The 17,410-nt window shown below is 45.3% G+C and overlaps 1 protein-coding gene across 4 annotated transcripts in view; it reads right to left on the bottom strand.

The window, feature by feature from the left end:
* Positions 1 to 3,040: 3,040 nt before the first annotated feature.
* MOB3B (MOB kinase activator 3B) overlaps positions 3,041 to 17,410 on the bottom strand; it is a 201,605-nt gene continuing 187,235 nt past the window's right edge. For 3 of the 4 annotated variants that reach the window (XM_057298722.2, XM_034967275.3, XM_034967276.3), the window contains exon 4: positions 8,158 to 11,745. In XM_057298722.2, the coding sequence (XP_057154705.1) occupies positions 11,665 to 11,745 (81 nt within the window). In that variant the 3' untranslated portion in view covers positions 8,158 to 11,664. Of the gene's footprint in view, positions 4,526 to 8,157; positions 11,746 to 17,410 lie in introns of those variants that run through there. The other variant, XM_057298723.2, reaches the window with a different exon arrangement.

The following is a 17,410-nucleotide window of genomic DNA, read 5'->3' as shown; positions in this document are numbered from 1 at the left end:
ATAGAAAACCTATAAATGTAGAAAAAGCAGGTCTGGACTTAGCAAAGAAACAATATAGTTTGGAGAAGGCATGAAATAAGTTCTTTTCATGTTCACTGCTGGTCACAGCCATAACAGAGAGTGATGTGGAGAGCTTTGGGAAGGTTTCACGTTGAGTTACACCAATGGTCGACAATGGAGCAACAAGACTCCGTAGAGGATGCCACCCTGGGAGAACTGCAAGGGAAAGGAGGCTGAAGCACAATTGGTAATAGCCTTCAGATATTTAATGGATATGCAAATAAAGCTCGGATTAATTGTATTTTCACTTATTATATATCATCTTTGGACCTTTCTAAAAGTGGGACACTAGAAAAGATATACTGAAACTCAAAAAGAATACTTCAGCTCGAGTTGAATGGAATTCAAGATGTTGTGGAAGGTTCAGTGGGTTGGTTATACCAAAGAATGCTATAGAATTTCCATGCCCGAAGAACTGTGAGAGGAGTATAGATTTTTTCACCAGGGAAGTTACTAGCATGGTTTGAGAGATAGAAGGAATTGATTAAGAAACCTCTCAAAGTTTCTTCCACTTAACCTGGCTCTGAGACTCTGGGTCTTTGGAAATGAGAAAATACCCAGGGAAGAGAAAACGAACAATTTAAGAAGCAGGAAATGACTCTAGATCAGTATTTCTCAATTATAGCCATTTAAGACATTTTCTTCCTAATCATCTCTCCCTTGCACCATCACCATGAAATTTTAATACCACATAAATACTTTGTATCTGTTTATGTACTTGTGATCCTTTGGAGGGTCACAACCCACTGTACTATCTAAGGGTTTTCCCAAAAAAAACCATCTGACAATTAGGAAGTGTGTGCTCTCTATAAATAAACTATGGGTCCAAATGGGAGGTCATTGAAGACGGGAGAAAAAATAAAAGCGTTGAATATTGCACCTCTGGCTACAGGGAGCATACAAATCCTCACTTGCCCATGCACTCACGTATTGCCTGCACATGGAAACTTCCTTCTTCCCCTCCCTCCTGTTATATGGAAAGGGATGAATGCTTTGCTAGTGCTATATCATCTGACTGCAATGCTTATAATATTTTGGGGATCCTGGGCCTCCTTGAGAACATTAAGAGATGAATGTACGTATGCACAGCCTCACACTCTATAAATGTATGTGTCCTGAATTTCAGAGCTTAATAATGAATTATGGAACTTGATAATGATTGGATCAGGCAGACAACACCTGATCAGTCCTAATATCAGAAAAGAGACAAGTAGACATTATGTGCTTCCTGAGGTGAGGCAGTAGTAAGGAAACAACATCACACATGTAGCAGTCTTGGGGAAAAAAATGTAACCTGTATCTCATAATGAGGAAACAATCAGTAAAAAAGTCTAGATTGTGGGACATTCCACAAACTTGCCTGAACTCTTTAATAATGTCAGTGTCATGAAAGACACACCACACACACACACACTGCACATCATACACAAACACCACCCCACCACCCACCACTCAGACACACACAAAAGGGAAACTCTAATCAATTAAAGGAAACAAAAGAGAATGACAACTACATATAACGTATAATTCTTGATTGGATCCTGGATTTAAAAATAAACAGCTATAAAGGATATTTTGGGGACAACTGGAGAATTTTGAATATGGATCATATATTAGATTTATGCAGTATCAGTGTTCAGTTTCATGGGCGTGAAAATATTGCAGATTTATAGGACAATGCTCTTATTAAAAGAAAGAATATGATGAAGTATTTTACATTTTCATGATGTCTGCAACTTATTTTCAGAAGGTTCAAGAATAAGAATGTGTATTTACAGTGAGAAAGAAAATGTGAGGCAGGTGCGGTGGTACATGCCATAGTCCTGGCTACTCAGGAGGCCAAGGTTGAAGATCACTTGAGGCAAGGGGTTCAAGGCCAGCTTGGGTAAAATAGGGAGAGACCCCTTCTCTTAAAAAAAAAAAGGAAGAAAAGAAAACAAGGCAAAATATTAACAACGGATGCACTAAAGGACATAAGGGTACTCACTATAATCTTTCAACTTTGAAACTTTTACTTTAAAATTTCCCAAAATTAAAATGAAAGTAGAAAAAGAAGGAGAGTAGGACAGGTTAGGAAGAAGAAGGAGGGTTGTCAGTCTCTGACCCAGAGGGCTGAAGCTCCATTTATAACATAGATGAACAGTTAGATGCAGTCAAGCCGAGGAGATAAAAATTGACTGCAGAGATTTTCTTCAGAATGTGCCAAAGTTCTGTGGGAACAGGAATATTCTGTAATTAAAAAAAAAAAAAAAGAGTAGTTTGCCAGAATTTACCCTAGAAGAGTTCATTAGTGCAATTAACAATATAAGCAGGAGGAAATTCTTCCAAGAAGCTTAAAAAGATTTGGATTTTTAAGTTGAGTGGAAATTTCATATGCACAGTTAATAAAAAATAACCTTAAAAAGAATGAATAACAAAGGTCTCCAGATTCCATCCTCCTGCTCGATTATGCATTGCTGAAATGCAGGAACATATTCAACTTTTTAATGTAAAAATCCTGTGGCGTTCCATGGTGCACAGCTACAGAGTTCCTCCAGGGCATGGGTTCCGTAGTTACCTCTCTGTCCCACTGTGCTGCATTCCCATCTGGTAACTGTGTATTGCAGAGGCTGGGACTTAGGGGCTCTTGTTTCTATTCTCTGGATCTCTGTGATGGTCAGATATTCTTTTGGCCAAAAGAGATGTAGGGAAAAAACTTTGCCTATCTTGTCCTCTCAAAGTTACTTAGGAAGGGGGAAAAAAGTATGTTTATTGTTGACCAGGGCACAGCAACATGGTGAGGTAGGAGCAATTGGATTCCATGAGATGAGCTTTATGAGACACAAAGCAAGGTTCAGGCTGCTTGGTTAGGTCAACAGAGAATGCCACTGTACCCACAGAGACAGCCCTTTCTTAGCTTGGACAAAGATTTCATGATTCTAGGCTTTTGTGGCAGCCACAGAGGGCTTTAACACATTATATATGATAAAACAAAATCAGAGTCATTTAGTTATTCTTTAATCATTATTACTTTAAAATACACTAATACATTCTTATCTACTTCCCTCCACCGACAAATATTTTGCTAAATTAAAAGGATCACTGGAAGTATTATGACCCCCCTCGTCACAGGTGGTCAGAACCACCACAGTTTTGTGAATGAATCAGAGAAGGCAATATTTCATCAACGAAAACTCATTTAGGTTTCAAAAGGCAGGATGTAGTACAGAATGCATTATTCTGACTGTCTTCTGGAATAGAAAAATTGGGAAGGATGGAAGAAGGAAGTTAGCTCCAGCTCCACTGTTACCTTGGCAACCGTGGCCCAATCACAGGGGCAGAAATTAATTTTGTGCCGTAACATAACATGGCAGAGGAGTGGGGAGCGTGGAGTGGGGAGAGGATGACGGCTGGGTTTAAATGCTCAGAAGGCTAGTGGGGAGGGTTACAAGTCAGCCGTCTGGGTGTTAAATCTACACGTACCAAATAACCAATTGTACTTTTTCACTGAAATGTTAGTACTATGTAGAGACAGCCACGACTCCCTGTCTTTAATAAAGAACAAACACTGCAGTAATCATGCCCAAGGCTCCCGCTGATCATTCTTAGTCATTTAGGACTTTTATTTCTCTCTTCTGGGAAACAGGAAAGAGTATCTTCCACTGAAGAGACAAGGAATGATGGTGGTTATAAAAAATACATTCTGATCAGGTGAACTGGTAACTTGTCAGCTTTACGCTAGTAACCAGTCTCTTCCCTGCAGTTAGAACGTGAAGACCCTGTTTGGGGCAGAGACAAGCCACCCCATGGAGTGTCCCTGATAAAACTATTTATTAGGGAAATGCTATGGACGCCTCGGCAGGCAGAGTAGGGAGGTGCAGGGGATGGGGAGGGGTTCAGGTCTCTCAGAGCTCCACAGCCCTGCACAGTGTTAAACCACAGATCAGAGCAGGAGCTTTTAGAGAACTGAAAGGAAGGCTTATTGCATAAAAACTTGCTGCACATCCAGAGGTCCAAAATTCACCCGGCACTTCAAAAACCAATCACAGAGAAGTCGGCCAGCTGACAAGACAGATAAGTGGAAAAATACGAACACGCATCTCAGTCTCAAAACCTGAATTCCAGTAAAGCTTAGGCGGCAGGTCACAGGCAGAACTGTGCCATGTGTGGAAGTGCAGAGACTTCCTCGTGGACAATTCCCCAGGCAGAACGGTCAAGGGGCTGGTCCTTCTTTCACGTTGTGGTCTGCCTCGTCCACAGGTCTGGGCTAGCAGCACTCAGAAGGTTAAGAGCACACAAAGTGGGTGGGGAATGTCTCTCAGGAGTCACTGCTTGCCTCCACCTCTGCTGTTCCTGGGAGTAGGTTTGTCATTTCAGCCAGGGTGGTCCACCTCCTACCCGCTCAGGGCACCAGGAGGAAACAGCTTTCCTTTCTTCCAAAGGGTGAGGTGGAGCATTAGTGACACATCCTGCTCGTCATTTCTTTCTGGAAAGCAAGGGGAAAAGGATGGTTAGGAGAAACTATAAGCAGAGCGACGATTTGATGAAGGATCCTGAAAATGCTCTTGGAATCTCGAGAGCCTGTAAATGAAAGCTTGCAAGCACGGTCCATGAATAAGGCTTAGCATGAGGGTATGTTCCATTTGTTCTGCAGAATTTTTTTTTTCCATTAAGGCACTGTTTAAAAATTTGACTCATGTATCAAAATTCAGGTTGCTTGCTTGCTTTTTCTGAGAAATTGCAAGATTTGGAGCTTCTGAACAACTGGAGTTGACGAATGGCTGTCCTCTTCAGCAGAAGAATTTGCTCTCCAGTTTGCCCCAGTCCCTGCCACTCCCACCTGACTTCCCAGCAGGAGCCATGTAGCACTTATGAACTGATACAGTAATTGGATTTGGACTGCTAGTTTTCTTCGAGTAGGGAAAGATTTAAGTTTCAATCAAAGATGGAAAAATAAAGTGGGTATAAGTCAAGAAAAGCAGGAAGGAGGACATTTTTAAAAATAGAAATGAATAATACACCAAAGTGTCTGACATGCATCACCTGCCTGGCTCTTGTGGGTATTTATAGATCCCGAATGAGCCATCCTTTCTCTACCCCTGGGGCTCCGCACAGGTTGAGTCCCATGCCTATGGTCCGCTGCTACCACATCCTGCGCCTGCCCCTCTTCATTTGTCAAATTGCCATTCATCTTTCCACCTCAGGTAAGGTGACTTCTACCTGCTGGGAGACCTTCCCGCACTCCTGCCCCACTCGCTGTGGAGGAAGTCACTCTCTCCTCCTGTGCACACATTGATTCTTACATGCAGTGTATGAATTTGTACATCTCTCTCTCTGTGTGTGTACTGGGGCTCTGGGCATGTCTGTTGGCCCTGCTAGACTGAGAGCTACTAAGTGCCAGGAAAAAGAAGCACTCATTGAATCGCCCCATGTACTTTCATCTTTGTATCCCCTGCCCCTGGCACTGTGCCAGGGTAGTGGCTCCTCTTTCATCTCCAAGGATGGTCTGAGGAGCAGGCTAGTAATGAGCCCTGTGCCATTTAGCATCTTGAGAAGACAAGTTTCATGTCACTTTAGTTAGATGAATGATCTTCCAAGTTCTACCTGCTGCAGAGCTGACTGCAGCTACTACATCTCTTGCATACTGACCTGGACTGCCACACCTTATATAATAGGAAACATCGAGAAAAAGGAGACTGAGTGTGGGAGTGCCCAGGTGTTCAGAGAAGCGTTCTATTCGAAAACCATACAGATGTGCTGGTTAAAGAAATAACAATAGACAAGGCAGAATCTAGGCACTTTTGCATCTCTATAATTATTAAATACAGGAAGTTACAAATCTATGTGTATATCTAATTTTTAAAAATTTTTCAATTTTTAATTTTTTCGACAGGGTCTTGCTGTTGCCCAGGCTGGAGTGCAGTGGCAACAGCTCACTGCAGCCTCAACCACTCGGGCTCAAGCTATCCACCCACTTCAGACTCCTGAGTAGCTGGGACTATAGGCACACAACACCACACCTGGCTAGTTTTTAAGTTTGTTGTATAGACAGGATTTCACCATGTTGCCCTGGTTGGTCTCAGACTCCTGAGCTCAAGCATTACCCATCTTGGCCTCCCAAAGTGCTGGGATTACAGGCGTGAACCACTGCACCCAGCTTTTGGCTTAACTCTTGATGACACAGACAAGGAAAACAAGATGGGAATACAACAAGAGCATGTGTGTGTGTGTGTTTGAGAGAGAGAAAAGAGAGAGACAGAAAGAGAAGTAGGGAGAGAGAGTGTGTTCATGGGATAAACAGAATTTTAGCTTTATAACTTAATTATTTGCAATAGGTCTGTACTTTTGGAAAGAAAGAAGCTAGCTACACTTAAATACCTATAAGATGCCAGGTGCTTTGGGGTGGTTATACCATTGCATCTGTATAACTCTAAGACAGGGAACTATGACCCCCATTGGACAGAGGAAGAATCCCAGTTTCAGAGCAGAAGCTATTTGCTCAAGGTAAATGGGTAAGGTACAGAATGCTCAACAGTAACTGCTGCTTTTATTAAACAGAGGCCTGCTGTTTGCCAATCCCAGTGTCTACTGCTATACAGATATTATACTTTGTGAAGTAAGATTTGCCATCTCTACTGTATTGATGAGGAAAAACGCTCAGGGAAGGAGAGTACCTTACCAGGTCACATAGAAAGCTGCAGGCCTACGGTTTAAACTCAGGTCTATCTGACTGCAAAGGCTTGCTCTTTCTACTACACCATGTGATTGTAGTTTAAAGCCTCTAAGATATTCTTATGAATATGCAATCGGATAATACTGGCATATATTAATTGACATATATAATTATAGGTAGTTGCAGTCATTCATGAATTTTCAAAATGCCAGACTTTTTTCTTTATCCAGACTGATCCCAGTTTGAATTATAGGTACAATGGGCAAATACTAGAACAATTATGCCACTGAGAGACTATGGACACTAGAAATACGGCAGAGTTTTTTTTTAAGCAGTAGAGTAACAGTTTCACAGAGGACAGGGTACTTATTCAAGGTCACTGAGATGCAGGATAAAAACTGTTTACTGAGATGCCTCTTAAATTCATAAAGGGAATGTATGGGTGAAATAGCAGATCAGAAACTTCAGGAAAGACACTTGAGTTGGATCCATCCTTCAAAGCTCTGCAAGACTCTGCAAGCTGTATTCTAGCACTTGCCCACTAGGTAGAGCCAATGAGCTGTTAAAAAAAAAAAAACTCGTTTAAATAAACAAATGGCAATGCTAGGTTCCATGGCTGTCTTCATCAGAGCCCTCCCGCAGGCTAGCAGGGCCAAACACATTCCTTCCTCTCTGAGAGTGTGGCCAAAATAGCTTCTACCCAGGGTGCTCTTTACAATGAATTTGCCATTGCTGGAGTTACTGAATGCCCTGTGTATTAAGGCAGGCCACTAAAGAACTCCAAAACGTGTATTAAAAGGCTTCCGCTGAGGTGATGAGAAGCTTCTGAGAAAGTTCCTGGTGACTGTGCTTGGCTTGTATATGAAGATTTTCAAAAACACCTGAATTTTTCAAAATGTGTTTTTAACAGAAGATCAAAGTAGAATCTTGGTTGTGGTCACTCGGTTTCATTTGTTTTAAAATAAAGCAGTAATTGATTCTATGAAGTCCCTGGTTCTCCACTGTCAACAAAACAAATTCCATCCTCTGAAGCCTGTCAAAGACAGAGGACCCATCGCCCCCTGCTCACCTCCTGCTGAATTCCCTCCCACTCAACACACCAGCCAGGCAAACTAGACTTCTCCAGGTCTCCAACTGGCCAGTTTCTAGTGGTTTCTTTCTTATATCTGGTAAATATTTTCTGCCCTTCTCTGCCTGGCAAATTTTGACATCCTTTAAGATGCAATTGTCAGCTCCTTTCTTGGGTATCTCCATCACTTTGCACACATTTGCATTCTATCACATTGGAATTCATCATTTCATTTTTGCCTGAATCTGAGAAGAACATTAATATTTTTTAGTATATTAATGTATGATGCATATTTTATTCAAATTGTATAACAGGATGTATGGTTTGATCCAGTTATTTTGAGAAAAAATATAAACAAAAATATGGGTCCAACATGATAAATTTATCTTTGGGTGAATACAATTGTGTATGTTTTCTATTTCTAATTTTTTTGTCCTTTGCAGAGTCTGAAGTTTTAGGTATTTTTGATATGCATGAATTTTTTTCTAAGAAAACAAGACCGGTTATTTAAAAAACAAAAAGGAAAGTAGACAGAGACTCCAAACTGAAATCATATTTCACTTTAGAAATGAAATTAAAATGACATTTGCCTAGTTTTTGTGGGGACGGTGGGGGTGGATGAAATCAGCCTGTGTTTTACATAAGATACTCAAGTTTTTCTGTTCTGATCTAAACACTTTTTAAATTTAAATCTTCTTTATGTACTTGTTAGCAGTTGGAAGAAGTTTTTGATAGCCATTGAACAAACTTCCGTGAACTCTAAGAGTCAAATCTTAGTCTAACCTCAGTGTACCCATTTTTATAACTGGTAGTCAGTGGAGGGTAGGGAATAATGATCCAGAGAAGTAAAATGACTTATTCCAAGTCACACAAATACTCTCCGACTTAGGCAAGACTACAAAGAAATCGACGCTCTCAGTTTACTGCACTACATCATCACACATTTTAGTAATCTAATATTCTTTTTTTTTTTTTTTGAGATGGAGTCTCGCTTTGTCCCCCCAGGCTGGAGTGCAGTGGCGCGATCTCGGCTCACTGCAAGCTCCACCTCCTGGGGTCACGCCATTCTCCTGCCTCAGCCTCCCGAGTAGCTGGGACTACAGGCACCCACCACCACGCCCAGATAATTTTTTGTATTTTTAGCAGTTAGCCAGGACGGTCTCGATCTCCTGACCTCGTGATCCGCCTGCCTCGGCCTCCCAAAGTGCTGGGATTATAGGCATGAGCCACTGCGCCTGGCCCAAGAAGCTAATTTTCATATGGAACATATAAAGAAGAACACTTGATGTTTACTAGGGGTCAGTCATCATGCTTGCACAGCAGTTTTAATAAGTTTACTCTAGGAATTATGAAACAAGCACCAAAAAGCAGTGACATCATCACAGAGTCATAGGCTGCTGTTATAGCTGGGAGGAAACATGGGTGTCACCTACTCCAACACTTTAATTTCGGAGATGTGGCAACTCAGACCATCGGAGAGTAAGTGACTTCCCTAATGCGGCAAAACTAATTAGTGGCAGAACTGGACTGCTGGCCTGTGGGCTCTCTGACTTCACATTGATTCGAAAGAGGCAATTTGTGTACACAGGATTTCTTAGAGCTGGCTTGATGTGCTGCAGGTAAAATCTGTATCATCTTATGGTGCTCCTAAACTCCATTAATGGCTTTCAATAGTTTTCAAACCAAGTCTCCACTGTAACGTACGATGCTGTTCCTGATCTAGACTCTTCTCAGGCACTCAACCTCATCCCCCATCGGTGGCCGACGCTCCTTCTCTCCCATGGAACACACAACGATTTCCATACACATGCTCCTCTCTTCCCAGAACACCCTTCTCCCATCGCCAACACCCTTTAACGCTCTTGACCAGTTGTCATCTCCTTAGGGACACATTCTTCTACCCTCCCACCCTGTCCCCAAGGAATCCTAGGTGCTCCTCTTCCAGATTCCCTCAGTGCCCATGACACCTTTCACACTGTTGTGCGACCGTTTATCACATTCCTGGTTTCAGCACCAGGCTGCTCTTGAAGAGAGAAAACCTATCTGGTATTTGTGTAGACCCTGGTGCTCAAGACCTGGCACATACTAGGTGCTTAAAACATATTAAATTAAACTGAAATCCAATGAAAAGCAACACTTATTAGGTCTACAGACCCAAGTAAAATGAGAGGTGGAAGGAAACACGCATTTCATACCTACGATGGGGAAGGCACTTAGACTTACCTTGCGCACTTTCTCACAACTCTGTGAACTAGGCATTACTTTTTCTAATTTACAGATGAGGAAAAGGAGGCCCAGAAATTTGAACTAACTTGCCCAAGTTCACCCAGCTAGTCAGTGTAACAATAATGATTTAGTGGACTCAAAAACAAAAACAAGCAAACAACACTCTGCTTTCATTACTCTGTTGCAGGGAGGAGCAAAAGAAAAGGAGTGAGTCTTTTTGTTTCTGTTGTGAAACGTATAAGGCGGGGGAAGAGTTACCATAGCAGCATTTCAAAACCCATGCCTTCTTTTAATTACCAGCTTCCTGCTAACTCTGAGACACCAGGAGAAAGGGGGAAGAAGAAATATTTGAAACAAAAAATAATCAAGGAAGAAAAGCAGTGTGAAGAGATGTAGAAGGCTCCGCAGTGTGGCAAGGAGCAGGAGAACCCTTGGTGCTGGAAACTTTGGAAAAATGACTGTTATATACGTGAACTCCTGCCCCTAGTAACCACCATTAAACAGCCAATGGCTTAAAGCAGGGCAGTGAGCAGTACGCCTCTCTCAGGGCCACATCTGACATTATGTTGTGTACTTCTCACTGCCCATTTTAAAGCCTTTGGATGTTTAATGGTGGCTACTAGGGGGAGGAGTTCATGTATATAAAGGAAATTGGGCTCTCTAATACAGCACGCCCGTGCACATGTATACACATGCGCACACATCCCTGAAGTAATGGAAATAGAACAGAAAGTAGGAGAGATTCATCTCCCCCAGCACCTTTTCCAATAATGCAGCTTCATCAATACATTTTAAAGGTAAAATCAAATGTGATATTGCTGAAAAGACACGAGGAAAGCTGCGAGTCCCCCGGAAAAGGCCGTCAAAGGGTGTTGTTCGTTTCACAAAGTGCCTCCCTGCCCATTAATCAGCAGTGCAGCCTCAGTCCCAGCTACCGGCCCCATGCCTGAGCTTGGCCCTGTGGCCTGCCATCAGCCCCATCTCCACTCAGATGGGACATACCTGGAAAAGTGGCTTGAACTGCAGCAGAAGTACAGAAGCCACATTTCTGGCTGGGCTGGGGGTGGACAGCACCAAAACCCTACAACGGGGAAGAGTTTCATTCCCCACAGCAAGGCTAAGGCCCTCTAGGGGTAGAGGCCAGGTCAGAAAGAGGGCTTTCTGGAAGCCTTTTGTCTCACAAATTCCACTTCTTAGAGACTTAAAAATCTCCAGATTGTACCCATATTTCATTAGTTTCTTCTGTGATGGCTGTGGATTGAGAACACTGACCATCTTGAAAATTCCCTCTCTCATGGCTTTCCCCTGCCCTTCCTGCCTCCATTCCAAACAGCTGTGCTGGTGAGGTCTATGCCAAGGTTTCATGGCCCCCTCCCAACAGGGTCCTCAGCTCCTGCCAGCACTCACTTCCCTCAGGCCACATTTCCACACTCAATGTTACACCAACATTTTGCTATTTCCTTATCTCAAGATCTAACCCACTTATAGCAAAAGCAAGTCCCTCTGGACTGGGTAGTTTTCTTGGAGGAGTGATGAGGATGAGACCAAAGAAAATGAGCTGGCATCAGCAAGGGATTCGGGTTCTCAGCTATACCGTGTGGGCCCATTTGAAATCCTCTCGGACTGTAGACAGGGACAGCAATCAGTGAGGTTTCTTCTAGTGTCGTGGCGCTATGAGAGGCATGGTGATACTGTTGTCGAAAGAATCCCAAGGCAAGGGCAGGTGTGCTTTCAGGGGCTGTGGAATCAAAAGAGGCAGTGGTATTGTGGTAAGGCACTCGATGATCAAAATGAAAACCAACTGTTCTCTCTGAATCGTCCAGTTTGAAGGGCTCAGAATTCCCCATGGCACCATGCTGCCTGTGGTCCTAGAGGTAACAGCCACATGATTCCAGTATGCACCAAGGCCCAGAAGCACTACTCTCTAATGCCTGCTGGTGTCCTCAACAGCACTGGCTGGAAAGGTACTGCTGAAGATCCAGGGAGAAATAAAACTGTTTTCCTGCATCTCCATTTCCTACCAGATCAAGTCCTCAACTTCCCATGACTTGCAAGGACTTCTGGATCTGCTTCCCGCCCCTGTCTGTGGCCTTGCATACACCTTGCTTCTGTGTATCCTGCATCTTTGCACGCTTGTTCCTTCTGCATGGAGAGCCCTATTTCCTTGTTTCCTCCAGAGCACTCCAGTTCCTCTTTCCCAGCCCCGCTTGGGTGTGGGTGAAGCTTACAAGCCACCTAGGTGGGAGACAGAGCAATTCCCAGAAAGGGAGCAGAACTCTGGGTGTGATGAAAGAGAGATAGAGGATCCCAGCAGCGCCCCAGAGCTGGTTGCTAAGAATTTGCCCTGGCAGCTGGCTCTCCTTCAGACAGGGGTGCAGTTCTGCTTTGAAGGCGAGTGTCTGACTTCAAGGAAGACCCATGAAAAACATCAGGCTGCTTGCTGCAGGGAAATCCCCGGAAAAAGAGAGGAGAGAAAAAAAGAAAAGAAAAACAAACAAGCAAATACAAAACATCCCAAACAACTCTACAGCCAAGTCCATGTGGCAAAGTGGGAACCGTAGAAGGTGGGAACAACAGCAGGGCAGCTCTTGCCTGGCCTCGGGCACAGGGAGGCCACTGTGTCGCTGTCGGGACCACAGCTGTCCAAACGAGGCTGGCTCCCCACTTCCTGTGGTGTTTCTCTTTTAGCTTTCTAGAATCCAAATAGCTGTATGTATCAGAGGAAATAACACTGGCCTTTTCCCAAATGCCTTGGCAACTCCAGGGGAAGGACCCCTCCCACCCCGACTCCGGTGGACAGGCAGGTAACTCCACAAGTGGGGCCTCCTGGGGCATGACTTTCTAAGGAGCCCTCAGTTGCATCCTTGGTGCAGAGTGAGGGTGAGTCCAGGGCTGCTTAATCTGCTTTCCCGGACCATTCCCAGCTGTTTCTGTGAGGCTGTGGAGGGAGTGCTGCAAGTTAGGGATCCCTGGGAACCCTCGGGGAGAATCTCCCTGCCATGCCCTCGCCCTAGGCTCAGGGGACTTCGTTCTTGCCCTCAAGGCCTTTTCTGCAGTGATCAAGCTGGTGGAGCTTTCTGCCTGGAAGCTTGTTTTCAGAGGAGGGTAAAGGGACCAGGAGTCAATCGTGGAATCCTTAGGCGAGGTTCAGGCATGAGGCCTAAATATTTTTTTAGAAACTATTTTTTTGTAACGTTGTTGTGTCTGTTCCAGAGCATCTGGGAGAGAGAATTCCAGTAGGGGCTGACATCAGCCACCCCAAATTTATTTTGGAACTAGGCTTTATTGGTATAAATAACTTGAGAAGTGAACGAATGAATGAATGAAGCCGTGCTAGGTCACAAGAGTCAGAGTGAACAAGATGGGGCAGTGATAAGAGAGCCATCATTAACCAAAGTGTCTTGTGTTCCGAATGGAGTAGTTTCTATCATTTCCCGCACCTTTTCTGTGTGCCAGGCACTGTGCTCAATGCTGGACATCATTTCATTCAGTCTTATGGGGTATGTGGTATCATTCTTATTTTACAGAGAGGTAATGGAGGTTAAGTACCTCGGCCATGGCCACATCACTAATAATTACCCTGGCCAAGGTTGAAACTTGAAAACCCATCCTCCTAACCAGTCTACTATATCCTGAGCCATCGTGCTGAATATATCTTCATTCATATCTACACGTGCTGTTTCAGTTGAGTCTCTGAATCAGCGGCTGTACCACATCAGCATGGGCCACGGGAGTAGGGACTCGGCTGGCAGGACCGTTCCCAGGAGGCCCACAGCCAGGGCTGCTGTTCTTCCTTTGCTAGCATCCCAAAGTCTGAATTCTTATAAGGCAGGCAGGGCAGCCAGTCTACAAAAATATTTTTAAAATTTCCTCAACTCTAAGTATATACAGGATCCAACCAGCACACAGGAATTAGAAATGTTCTTTCTGCTCTCTTTTAGGAATGTGGGTGGCAAATAAGCCAAACGAAATAAAAATAGAAACAAGGCAGGCCAGACTTCCCTAAACCACACAGAACAATATTTATTTGATTAATTCTGTTCCTAAACAACAGCCCACATTACTGACACGGAGGGCGTTTCCACGATGGAGGGGTGTGTGTGTGTGAATGTGTGCACATATGTGCAGGCTCCCAAGTGCACATATACATATGTATGGCTAGATAAACACACACACTCGCCACCCACGGAGAATATTTATTCATACCGATACAAAAATCAAACTGCTCTTCTATTTCCAAACCCTGCAAACATTAAAAATAAGTCACTTTGTGTAAACATATTCAGCCTCCTGATTTACATTGTTTCTTATAAAGACAGAGCTGCACATTTTTGAAGTTCTCTCATTTAACCACAGGAGATGGGTTACGGACACATGGTGGGTTGCCTCATAGTGCATCGTGAAAGCAAGAGCATTAATCAAAACTGTTTGTGGTCACTGTATCTTTGCAGATCCCCTCCCTAGAGCCCCGCAGCCCACCCCCTCATTCTGCAACTCTGTGCTTTTTTTTTAGCACCCTGCCTTGCTCTGTGGATCCACCTACCATGTCCTTCCCACCTGTATCAACCTCGCTGGTGCACTGATGGGACAGGGGATCCAACCTGATTTCTGCTCAGACTGATGCTACCTGTGATCAAAGGAGCCTGTGATTTCTGCTCAAAGTGACACTGAGATCTCTGACATTTGGCTGCTGCTCCCCGCTCCTTTCCTCCTCTGTTACCCAACTTCTCCAGAGCCCCCATGGAGGTCTGCACAGTTGGCAGGAGTCTGCCTCCCTCCTTCTCATACCCAGCATTTGTCAGCGCAGCTGGATTGGTTTCTGGCAGATGCTGCTGCTGCCCCTTGTTCTGGGATGAGCAAAGGGTGACTGAGTGCACCCACCCGCTTTGAGGAATGAAACAGATTTCAGCATGGCCCAATGCCCCCTGTAGGGTTGTGCAGCTCCTTAAAGGCTGGATGCGGGAGGGCAGGGGAAGGAATTCTCACATTTGCTTCTGTCATGTGGCCTTTCTATCAGGAGTGGGAGGGAAGGCACTGGCCGGTGAAGCAGAGAGTTCCGGAAACTCCAGGTTAGGTTGCAGGCACCAGAGTTTTATTTATTCTGAGAGAAGCTTAATGGGGGCAACTCTTAATGACATGCAAGAAACGCTGAACAAACGGTTTGTCCTTTTGGAGGGAGTATTCTGAACTTTCAGGGCATGGGCCCCTAAAGGAAGAATTTACCTCCCCTGGGAAAACAAAGGATTCCATAGAAGCCGTTCAGCCTAGCTGAATTCACCACAGGACAGAGCTTGCCATTGCTTAATAAGACCTCTATTGTGTGTTGATGAAAACATATGGGGAATGTGCTTCCTCAGTGAGCCTGTAATTTAGGAAGTCTGTAGTTTCTAAGCAGTCTCACTCCTTTGGTAGGAACAAAGTGTTATTTTGATGGAGTAAATAGACATGAAACAAAACTAAAATTTTCCTTTTAATACAATGAGATCTCTTCCTAGAAGTTTGACTACCACCTATTGAAACATGTTCTCAAGCTCTCACAGAGAGAAATTTGGTCTCGTGAGAGCCTCAGGAGCTGATCACCACTTTGTGCCCGACTCTGTCACTGACTCTCAGGTCTATGGGGTGGCCATTATGCTTCCCCTAGAGAGGAACTGAAACTTGGAAAGGTTAGTGACTTGCCCAAGGTTACATGGTTGATACTTGGCAGAGCGAGAATTCAAACCAGGATATCATTTGGATCTTATCAACAGGCCTCGGAATCCTATCTTTTTTTCTATATCAGGGACCAGAAAATGACAGTTCATGGGTCAAATCCAGTCCACACCTGTTTTTGTATGGCCCATAAGCTAAGAGTGGTTTTTACATTTTTTAATAGTTGAAAAAAGAAAGAACATTTTATGACTTATGATTATTTTATGAAATTCAAATTTCCATGTCCATAAACAAGTTTTATTGGAATAAGCCACACCCATTTATGGATGAATGCCTGTGGCTGCTTCTGCACTTCCATGGCAGAGCTGAGCGACTGTGACAGAGCCCGGCATTTAGCATGGGGGCCTTTTCAGAAAAGCTGGCTGACCTCGCGCCGCACCATGCCAATACCATGACCAGTGAGACTCTCTAGTTTTGACCCACATGGTTATAAATGGATCCCCAAGCTGCCTTTCCAAAACTGACCTGGCAATAAATAGTCCAATATTTATTTAATCTATAAATAGTCCAGTCTTCTGTCTTGGGAGAACAGTGATGTTACATTAGTAGGAAAACACTTCTAAAACAAGAGTGGAGTGAACTCTACATGCCTATAGTCCCTTAGAAATAAACCCCTCTCCCTCTCCCTCTCCTCCCTCTCCCTCGTCTCCCTCTCCCTCTCCCTCTCTTCCCTCTCCCTCGTCTCCCGCTCCCTCTCCTCCCTCTCCCTCGTCTCCCTCTCCCTCTCCTCCCTCTCCCTCGTCTCCGTCTCCTTCTCCCTCTCCCTCGTCTCCCTCTCCCTCTCCCTCTCCTCCCTCTCCCTCGTCTCCCTCTCCCTCTCCCCAGTCTCCCCCTCCCTCTCCCCGGTCTCCCTCTGATGCCACCAAAGTTGTGAAAGCCGAGGCTGGACTGTACTGCCGCCATCTTGGCTCACTGCAACCCTGCCTGATTCTCCTGCCTCAGCCTGCAGAGTGCCTGGGATTGCAGGCGCGCGCCGCCACACCTGACTGGTTTTTGCATTTTTTGGTGGAGACGGGGTTTCGCCGTGTTGGCCGGGCTGGTCTCCAGCTCCTGACCGCGAGTGATCTGCCTGCCTCGGCCTCCCGAGGTGCTGGGATTGCAGACGGAGTCTCGCTCACTCAGTGCTCAATGTTGCCCAGGCTGGAGTGCAGTGGCGTGATCTTGGCTCGCTACAACCTCCACCTCCCAGCCGCCTGCCTTGGCCTCCCAAAGTGCCGAGATTGCAGCCTCTGCCCGGCCGCCACCCCGTCTGGGAAGTGAGGAGCATCTCTGCCTGGCCGCCCATCGTCTGGGATGTGAGGAGCCCCTCTGACCGGCCGCCCAGTCTAGGAAGTGAGGAGCGCCTCTTCCCGGCCGCCATCCCGTCTAGGAAGTGAGGAGTGTCTCTGCCCGGCAGCCCATCGTCTGAGATGTGGGGAGCGCCTCTGCCCCGCCGCCCCGTCTGGGAGGTGAGGGGCGCCTCTGCCCAGCCGCCACCCTGTCTGGGAACTGAGGAGTGTCTCTGCCCGACCACCCCCTCATCTGGGAGGTGAGGAGCGTCTCTGCCCGGCTGCCCCGTCTGAGAAGTGAGGAGCCCCTCCACCCCGCAGCCACCCTGTCTGCGAAGTGAGGAGCCCCTCCGCCCGGCAGCTGCCCCATCCGGAAGGTAGGGGGCAGCCCCCGCCCGGCCAGCCGCCCCGTCTGGGAGGGAG

This window comes from Pan paniscus, chromosome 11 (genome assembly GCF_029289425.2).
Source record: "Pan paniscus chromosome 11, NHGRI_mPanPan1-v2.0_pri, whole genome shotgun sequence".
NCBI classification, from domain to species: domain Eukaryota; kingdom Metazoa; phylum Chordata; class Mammalia; order Primates; family Hominidae; genus Pan; species Pan paniscus.
This window is presented reverse-complemented; position numbering and strand designations above follow the sequence as displayed.